This window comes from Ziziphus jujuba, chromosome 9, assembly GCF_031755915.1.
Source record: "Ziziphus jujuba cultivar Dongzao chromosome 9, ASM3175591v1".
Taxonomy (NCBI): Eukaryota; Viridiplantae; Streptophyta; class Magnoliopsida; order Rosales; family Rhamnaceae; genus Ziziphus; species Ziziphus jujuba.
This window is the reverse complement of record NC_083387.1, coordinates 12,063,631-12,074,371: the sequence shown is the minus strand read 5'-3', so window position 1 is coordinate 12,074,371 and position 10,741 is coordinate 12,063,631. Positions and strand designations below refer to the sequence as shown.

The 10,741-nt window shown below is 31.3% G+C and overlaps 1 protein-coding gene across 1 annotated transcript; it reads right to left on the bottom strand.

Annotated features, from left to right (window-relative positions):
- Positions 1-516: 516 nt before the first annotated feature.
- LOC107427043 (CBS domain-containing protein CBSX1, chloroplastic) lies at positions 517-6,230 on the bottom strand. Its single transcript, XM_048480941.2, has 8 exons — positions 5,848-6,230; positions 5,352-5,439; positions 5,196-5,260; positions 3,759-3,807; positions 2,780-2,832; positions 2,068-2,183; positions 1,125-1,182; positions 517-1,032 (listed from the first exon to the last, which is right to left on the bottom strand). Exons 1-8 carry the CDS (start codon positions 6,115-6,117, stop codon positions 958-960), a joined length of 774 nt encoding a protein of 257 aa, XP_048336898.2. The 5' UTR covers positions 6,118-6,230; the 3' UTR covers positions 517-957.
- Positions 6,231-10,741: the final 4,511 nt, after the last annotated feature.

Here is a 10,741-nt window from a genome sequence, read left to right as displayed (position 1 = left end):
AGGGCCCTTGAGGCACTAACACAGCATTCTCTCACAAGCTTTATATAAACATCAAAGATATTCAAGATCCAAAACAGTTCATATCGCAGAAACTGATCAAATTATAAACTTTTTTCATATCTAAAAGAAGGTCCATGTGTTACGTGTACCTCTTGTCTCTTGATAGATTCCCTGTCAGGTCCACCGTCAGCAATTGGCAGCCGACCTAACCCCCTCTTTACATGGGAATCTAGCACCCTAGGTATGCCGGATTAGGTCACTTCAACTTCTCCATCAACCCCCTGTTCTGACCTTTGCTTTTGCAGAGAAATCCCAGGCTATTGAACGCGTGGCTAGGAAAGTTTAACAGGTCCATTTCTAAGCACTTTCATTCTTCCACCAAGATATGCTCATCATCATGGTTTCATCCTTATCCAATATTTCACGTCATTAAGTTTAGCACAATGCAGCCAGATAATTTATATGCCCTATAAGCTCGGTACGAAGAAACAGAGAGACATCCTCAACTCAAATCTATAAATAAAATTTGCTAATTGATTAAGAGCAATATTCACTATTCCGCAGTCATAATTGTGCAACTATTACACATAGCTGACAGAGAAATGCAGTTTACATATTACAAAAATCTGACACAGGACTGTTCTAGTTCAAGTGTGAATCTTAACACACCTTGATCAAGTACATATACAAGCCTAAAGAAATATGAAATTTATAATTGCAAATGCAAGTTTTTTCTATTTAGAAACAAACGATGAGGCATGAAGACTCCATGGGCAGGATAAGTTGATTTCTTCTTCAAAGAATCCTTTCGAATTCAATAGTCCGCCTAAATAATAACATGCAAACATTGTGCTACCCGTGTATTGCAGAAAGAATTGCAACATAGATGCGTCCACAAAGCTATGTACTTTTAACTAGTTCGTTACAGATATAGCAGCTCTAACACATTCACCTTGACTATCCTGATTTCTCGTTAGCACGTTTTATTTGCAGGGCAGCTCTAACAACATTACCCCTTGTAATGATACCAACCTTTTAACATGAAAACAGAAAACAATCAGATTGCTGAAGTTGAATATCCAATAAATCAGAGTTGAAATTAAAATTCATTGGAACAAACTTACCAGCTTGCCATCACCATCTACAACTGGCAGTCGCCGATATTTTGTTTCAAGCAATAACCTGAAAAAATATAGAATCATTTTAAACAACTATTATAGTTTATTAAGCAAAAATTATACCATAATATAAGTGCATCAGGCTGAATCTAGAACAATATAACAAATGCATAATGCCGCTGATAGATTTAATTCTAAGCAGATGCTTTTTGCAAAAGAGCTTGTTACAACTTTTAACAGAATGATTTTTTAAGATTTTTGAATTTGGAAAAAAAAAAAAAAAAAAAAAGTTAAAAACTTATTAGTTCTATCTGGATGGAAAATATCTGACTGTCGTTTTCAAGCTTCACTCCCAATAATACCCTCTCACTCCTTATATGCTCTTTTGTACCCTACCTAAATAAAAATCACTTCTGAAAAAGAAAATTTGCATGCAAATCAAAACCCCTGCCTGACCCAACTCCTTCTCCACTATGCATCTTTTATATCCACACAACTGTTTTCCACCAATGACACTCATTCAGTTGAAATGGCACTTCCACAATAAGACAACTAGAACGAACAAAAAATGCCAGAATGGCTTGGATTTGGAATGGGAGAAAGTGTGTCCCTTAAGGGGTGGAGGATTCATCAGAGATGCTATTAATGCAGTAGGGTCAAGATGCAAACATTGCTTGTTAAATATGAAAAGAAATGTGAAATGTGATGATGCAAAATTATGGAGTAGATGTGGTGGCATCACTGATAAGCTTATGGGTGGTCGATATTCTTATGAGACTTAAAGCTGTGGTGATCAAAATCTTTCCTTAAATGAAACAAATAAACAAATTAAAAAAAAAAAAAAAAAAAAAAAAAAAAAAAAAAAAACCAATTCTATAATTGTAGGAAAACTTTGACATTTCTTGAACAACTAGACAGACATATGGGAAAAAGTCAACAAATACGTTACCTAGCAGCATCTTCTAAATTGGTTGTTTCACGAACAACAAGTGGAGCAGTTGTCATCAAGTCACCAACAACTTTACCATTGGTCTTGCTCAGCAGTTTTTGTATCTCATTGAATGTCTGCCAAACACATTCAAAATTATTAACCATATTAAAAAGGCCATAAATTACTATGCTCAAGGACATCAAAACCCAAACGCTATTGATGCAGCTGCAAAAGTTGCTGACAGAATTTTTACTAAAATATAAAAGAGATTTTGACTATTAAGTAATTGCTAGTGACACCTTGCTTTGCCAAACTGCAATACAATCTACCTAGTAATTTGTAATAACTACTATTCAGTACGTTAACTGTGCATTATCTATCGTATGTATGTGCCAAGCCAACACCAAGATCACTAGAAGCCTTGTACTCCAGAAAAGATGTTTAACACAGCCCGCCTTGCAAGAGACTGTCATCATGTTTACAGGTGTGAGTTTTCACTAGAGCTAAGTCTGCTACTCAGTGAGGGGTGTGGGTATATTACACCTGATACAGACTTTACGTGTCCTAACTGTTTTGCATACAGAAAATTCATTAATTTCATCAGAAGCAACAACATTGACCTTGTAAAGTTCTAACAATTTTCAATATCTGGTACAAGATAAGCAATGCAGCAAAGTCAACAACTTATAACCACAACAACCAGAAGTTGAAAAGAACATTTTTTACTTACTTTCCATGAACTATCAACATTGGGAAACAAGTTTGTGTCATTTTGACTGCCACCTAATATCAAAATGTAATAATCATAATGAGGATATTGTTGAAAGTAATAATGCAAAAATGTACCAATGTAAGTTTCCAATTCCGTTTAAATAACATGAAGCAATAGCATACACTGAGCAGAACCCTCATGTAGATGAATACATCAAAAGTTATTCAGGCAAGCTTTCTAACTAAATACTACATAATTCTTATTACGGACTTATAATTTTAGTAAATTCTTATGCAATTGCCAACCAATGAATTTACCGAGTTAGATGATAAGTTGATAAATTTCTCTGCCTTTCTCACTTGCTTTCAAAATAAAGTGATATATAGACTTGCTTCCCTCAAATCCAAGACTTAGAAGACATAATCATCCTACAAGACATTACTCAAACACTTATCCTTCTACTTATTATTTTTACCTCTTTATTTACTTCTCAAATGTTGAGGTTTACAATGACTCAAAGGACAGGCAGAAGAAAATAACCATCCCATAAGGACCAAAATAAAGTTTAAATAAAAGGGTAAGTACAGTCAAAATAGTTTTTTACATCAGACAATTAAATTCTTATATCCAGTTATTTTTCGTGCAATTGAATATCTTACCATATCTCTTCCACATTTTCGTTTGTAATCACTCTAGATTTGTATTTTGGGGTAAAAGCATTAGACATTCAAATATGTTAATATGGCTATGAACCTACTTTTCAACATCAAATTCCAAGGTACCTTTGCCCAATGTTCTCTGAAAAATTGTATAATACCCTCCAAGAGAGAGCTTATAAGTTGTACTTAGATCTTACGTTACGTCTAACCCAGAATGCTTTATCTTTTATGATATGTCAAACTAGTAAATATCATCTTGATACAAATCCAAGCAAGGACATAAAGCAAAACAAAAATGACAGAAAAGATCAAACCTGGCTTCATAATTTTTATATTACCTGATATGGAATCTAGTGCTAACAAGTCATAATCTGAAACAACACCAACCTGCAGCAGCAAAATAACTTCAAAGACTAGTATCGAAAGCAATACAAATTCCAAGATAAAGCGATATAGGACCAAGAAAAAGAGAGGGAAATAGAAAAAAACATGAGAGAAAAACAAAAGGGAGAAAATAATAGTGTTCAATATTCAATTGACAATCAATATACTTGTCTAGAGTTACAAGAACTCTATCTAAACTTTTAACAACTATAAATCAAAACACAATACTATCCCACAAAATAAATTCCTAAATCACTTAAAACCTCGATAGACCATAATTATGTCATAAAATCCTTATACATATTGTCCACATCATAAAGCCTTTAGCAGCCACGTCACACAGAGTCAAAATAGAAGTACAAGTACAGGGAATAATTGAAAACAATATGAGGCCAAACATAAGGAAACATGACTTGATACAGGGATATATTATAGGTTTAAGATTACATTTTCTTTCTTTAAGAAAGCACAGATTATTGTTCTACTCTATTTATGTTTATTGCTGTCTCCAACCATGGTTTATGTAAAATTTTTGAAGACCCTCTTATTTAGATTGTGTCCTAAAATTGGATTTCAACACGATAGTAAAATTAACCAACCCTGTTTATGAAACTTTGTAGGTTCTAAAAATATAATTAAAGAAGAAAGTTGCTAGCATATTTCTTTGGTTTTCTAGCACTATCTCTTCCGAGCAAACTTAACTAAAGGATATTGTACTGGACCCTCTTATGGACTTTAGGGTTATTCAGTTGCCATCAGAAACAAAAGCTTAAGTTGTCAAAAAAAATAGCTAAGCAATGTATATCAAGCCAACAACATAGTAACATTTCAACTCATGGACCACAATCATATCAATAATTGGAACACAAATATAGCCTTCAAACATGCAGAATAAGAAATAACCCATGCTAGCATGTTTATTCCTTTTTCTATACTTCTCTTTCAAGCAAACTTAACTAGATGATATTGTACTTGAACCACTTATGAACTTTAGGGTTATTGCTATTGAAAATGAAAGCTTAAATTGTCAAGAAATAGCTAAAAATGTGTATCAAGCCAACAACAACGTAATAACGTTTCAACACATTCACCGATCATGTCAATAACTGGAACACACATTCAGCCTTCAAACATCAGACTAAGAAATAACCATAAATGGGGTCAACTAAGATTTGGATATAGAAACAAATGGATAACCAAGGCTACAAATCAACTCTCCCTAGTATATTTCGCAGCATTGAGAAAATGTAATCAACTAAAAATATTCACTCACTAATTCAAGAAAAAGGAATATAAAATAGCATCATATAACAAAGATTCTACAAATTATACCGGACATAGAAATATGACTACTCCGTCATACATCATTCAAAATCAAAAAACAGAATTACCAATTTCCAGTCATCATCAATCACAGGGAAACCTGTTATTCTCTTCTCAACAAGTGCCTGCAGGGCTGTAACCACAAATAAAGCTGGTGAGATCCAAACACCATTCAAAATGCAAGACAATTTTAGCAAAATATAACTATAAGAAATTTCTCATACCTTCATCAACAGTTGTTGATGGTTTAACAACATGTAAATTGTCTTTCTTTGTCATAAAATCACCAACTGTGTACGTTCCATTCCTTGGCTTAAAAAAAAAAAAAAGCAAAAAGAAAAAAAAAATCAACAAAGCCAAATTAGAAACACAGTGGTCAAAGAAAATTTTACAATTTACTAATAATAAACAATTCAGTGAGGAGTGAAAATTCAAAGAGAATATAAATTCTGGACATTACCTGCTTCAATATTCATCAATTATCTCTAGTCAAGACTAGGTTATCAAAAATAGCTTTCTTGCTCTTTCGCTTCCATTCATTAAACACAATCTTTATAAATTCTAATTATATAAGTGTTTGTGTGTTTGTGTTTAAGCAAAAGCTAGACACCAAGATTTAAAAACAAATGATTAATTAATTAATCCTGGAAAACGTTTCAAACTTCAAAGCATTCCCGGCAAAAATAACTAACAGAAGCAAAGCAAAGCCGCGAGACATACCGGCACGGAGTTGACGACGTGAGAACCGGAGGAAGCAACGACGGCGGAAGGGCGATTCCCGGAAAAGCCGCGTGAGGAAGTGAGACGGTGTCGTGTGGATAGGGAAGGCGGGATAGGCAAAGGTCTCGGGTGAGAATGAAGGCAGGGGAAGAGAAAAGAAGAAGGTAATGAACGATGATGATTACGAAGAAGAAGAATAGGCGAGTTGGCAGAACCAGAAGTCCTGGCGAGGGCTTCACCATGATTTGGCAAACAGATCGAGCCCATCATCTGATTTCTGTTGTGTCTGCTTCACCTCTGCTCTGCTGCTTGAGATTCTATCTTGCAGTTTTTTTTTTTTTTTTTTAATTTTTTATTATTATTGTTGCTTTATAAAAATAATATTTAAATTATTATACTTTATAAAAAATGAAAAAGGACAATATTATTTAATAATTTAAAAAAAAAAAAAAAGAAGCTAAAAAAGAAATAAAATACTAATTTTAGGCAAATTCAATCGAAACGAAAACACCGCCTCCTTCTTTCTTCTTGTTGATTGGAATTAGGAAACGAAGGAGAGCGACGTTTGGTCGGTGGTATTTTGTACTTTTTCTTTTTTAATAAAATTAAAATGGAAAACGGTGAATGAATTTTCAAAATATTTTAATTTTCCAGAGTTGAGAAGACTTTAACAATTCCGTTACGGAACGGTACAGTAGATTCAAACATAGACAGCCAATGCCGAAAGCGTGTGCCGACGCGTCACTCTCTTATTCGAAATTTGAACCACTTTTTTTATTTTGATGGTGACGGGGACCAGTGAGACGGCGCCGTCACTTCTGTACCAACAAAAAAAAAAAAAAAAAAAAAAAAAGAATTTGTGTTTTGTTCAACGTTCAAATATTCTGGGTCCGTTTTCAACGTTCAAACGCCAAATCCCGTCTTCTACATTTTTCTTAAATGGAATTTAAGAAGTAGATTTTATATATCGTCCTGTTCTAGAATTTTATGTTGTATGTAACATATTGATTTTAAACAATATTTTAAAAAATAAATTTTTTTATTTTTTTTGCTGAAAAAAATAATGTATGATACCTATAAAAAAAAATAACAATAAGATACGTTTTATATTTTTTTTTATGGAAAGAAATTAGTTGTTTTAAATGATGGAAACTTGCTTGTTCTGCACCGTGCTGACAGATCTCCAATAGAAATATAAAGAGTGAAAATATATATATCACATTAGCAATAAAAATAGTATTTTTTTAAAATTATTTTTCAATAGTAATATTTAAATGAATGTCATTATCTATATATGTTCAAAATAAATATCTATTTTAGAAGTTAGGTTAAATATTATACATTTTTTAAAAAAATAAAATTTTTTTAAAAGTCAATTTTTTTAAAAAAATTAAAATAAGTTATTAGATATATAATTATTTAATAAGCATAATCGGTTTTGTGCAGGATATTTATTAGTGAACATTTTTAAAATTAATTAAATATTTATGCCATTTATTTTTAAGGATTGAAAAAATATGGATTTATAGAAATCGGAAACAAGGAAAGTGCAGCAGAAAGCCGTTCTCACCCAAAAAAAAAAAAAAAAAAAAAAAAAAAAAAAAACCCCAAAAACTTACTCTATATATTTTTCTAAAATCAAATTTATCTTTAATTTTAAAATACCAATAAATTTAAAGTGCCAAAAACAAGGACAGTGAGGAGGAAAGTTGTTCCCAACCTTCCACCAAAAAAGTGCCTAAAACTTACTTTAAATATTTTACTAGATAATTTTATCTTTAATTTTCAAATACAAATTATTTTAACTACTTACATGGTATAAAAATTTTTATTTTTATTGCTAACCAAACATTATAAAAACAAATTCCCAAAAAATTGATTTTTAAGATACAATTTAGTGTAGATTGAATGTCGAATGAGTTGTCCCACAAGTTTAACACTTTCAAATAGATCCTAATGATATATAATTATCTTTATTTATAAAAAAAAAAAAAAAATTATCCATATCCAACACTATCTTTATCTTTTACCTAAATAATTTATTGCCTTAAGGCAATATTTCTCTTTTAATTAAACATTTCTTTCTCCTAATTAAACCTTAAATCATATTTCTCTCTTTCCAATCAATTTTAGATAAACTATTTTTGTGATATCAAAATGGTAAATGAATCATGTTTGTTGTGGGTTTTTTTTTTTTTTTTTCCCTTCCTAGGGAAAACTCATATTTGTTAGTATAATATAGTGAGAAGAACATACTTATATTTTATTTTCATTTTTGTATTTCCAGTTATGCTCAAGCTAAATAAATCCATTTTATTTATTCAGTATCTCCCATCTATTTGACAATCTTACTGTCGATAAAAAATTAAGAAATACGTGAAGGAAAAATTTAATGCTAGATGAACAATTTAGAATTGTAGTTTAACATTGTAGGTTTTTTTTGTTTTTTTTAAATAGACATTGTAGTCCTTAAACGACAATTCTTGGTACACCTTCGTTTTTTTTTTTTTTTTTTTTAAAAAAAGAAAAAGAAAGAAAAGAAATTGTAGTCTCAATGTTTATGAGGAAAGACTTCTTTTTAATTTGGTGCTTATTTTTTGGACCTTTAGAACTGATAATTATATTAACAAAGATGATTCATTTACCATATTTTTAATATTGTAAAAATGGTTTATTTAGAATTGGAAGTCTATAATCGGAGGTTGATGAGAGAAAAATATGGTTTAGGATTTAATTGGCAGAGAGGAAATATTTAATTAAGAGAGAGAAACATTGTTTAATTTAAAGGAGTAAATTTTTTAGGTAAAGGATAAAAGGTGTTCGAATATGGATATAAAAAATTTGTAGGTACTTAAAAGCTAAATACATACCATTACGTCATATTAATCACTTAGGCTTCTAGTGGGTGGAATCTATAGATCATTAATGGCCATTTCAATTCTAATGTTGCTTCCTTAACCCTTCAAATAGCTATTGGAGTGATTTCTCATCAAGATCGCCAAGCATGGAGATGGGGTATATTCTGTTAAAACTGGATATCTGGTAACTCAGAATTTTCAATTACGAAGCTATTCTTCTGGCTTTCTTGGTTAATCAAGTAGAGGTTGGTGCAAGAAATTGTGGCAATGAATGTTCCTAATAAGCTAAAGTTGTTTGTTTGGTAGGCTTGTTATGATATTTTGCCCACTGGCCATTCTTTGGTTTCTAGAGATGTTTTTCAGAGGGGATTTATAGTTTTTGTAAGCATGTCAAGGGAGACAAAATGCATGTGTTTATGGAGATGTGAAAGTGCAATGGGAGTTTAGAAGCCGGTGCATTCTTTCGATTAGTGTGCAAAAGACTTATCTGCATGTTTTATGATTTGTTAGCTTGGATAACAAACCATATGTTAGCTTGTCCTTTAGAAAGGTTCGTTTTTACTTGCTGGGCTTTATGGAATCGTCAAAATGCAAGAATTTTTGGCTGTCATGTCAAAACTGATGTAACTCTTCTTGTGGGTGTTGAGGATTATCGTAGAGAATTCTGCAATACAAATTTACCTCCTCCTCCACAAGCTAGGCCTCCTTTAAAGCATATGGTGTGGATGCGTTAGTGGCGAAATGAGATCATCGTCAATGTAGATGTAGCAATTGATCCTAAAGGTCGGAAATCGGTAGTAGGGATTTGTTGTTCGCAATTGGATTAGTAAGTTGATTGGGTGTTGGCTCAGCCTCTGCCTCAGTTAACCTCTCCACTATCCTAGAAGATTTTGTAGCTATGGCAACAAGGATAAGTTTTGGTAGAGAATTGAGGTTCAAGATTTTGTACTATTTAGAGCCCGTAAAAGTGCTGCAAATTTGGTGAATGGTGATCAGATTAGCTTTCTTGAGGATTATTTTGTTTTTATGGAGATTAAAGGTCACTTAAGGATCATGCCTTTTGTTGCTTGTGAATTTACCTATAGAGAGGCCAGTGTTGCAACTGATTAGTTGCTAAACAAGTTTTTATTTATGATAATATTATTGTTTGGGTTGAAAATGGCCCTTCTTGGCTCTCAGATGCTATTAAGATGTCAAAAATCACTGTTTAACCCGATCCCTGTAAGGATCCGCCATCAATGAGGCTCTTCTCACAATTAAAAAATAAATAACTAAATAATCATATTAGTTAAGAAACTAGATTATTTATTAAAAACTTCATCAAAAGCTTTATATGAAGAATGCTCTTTTACCTTAGCATTTCTTTTATGTCATGATTAGCTATATATTTTGCTTTCTATATTTTAAGTTGTTTTCTTATTATCATTACTATTGTTTTTAAATTGCCAAACAAAAGGGTAATGCTTTAGTCTTGAAACAGGAGCAGCAACTTGAATGTTCGTACAAACATCAACATACAAAGCATTATTACAATCCAATCGGAATGTAATCGTGAAAACAAAATGCCATATAAGTTATATGAATAGTATTTTAAAGAAATTGGTTTAGAATGATAATTTTTAAAATAAATATCAAGTTGATATAGCTAAAACATTTTAAAATGAATGTCTACATTTAAAAACTGTTAATATTATCAGATTTCCTAAAATAAAAAATTCTATAAAAAAGAAATTATTTAAAAAAAAGAAAAATAATAACTAATAGCTATAAATAACTTTTTTGTATAATACCATTGGAGAACTATTTTAAACTTGACTATCAATTTATATCATCTAAGTTTGAATAATGTCAATTTTTTTGCCATATAAAGAACAATCCACATTTGCAAAGAGCATCTCCAATCAAAATAGAGATTGTGGAACTAGACATGACAAATAAACAAAATAGATAGTATTTAAAACCAAAAAAAAAAAAAAAAAACTACTTAGTTTCTATTTTAATGTTAAACTGATATGATCTAGACATTATTAAGGTAA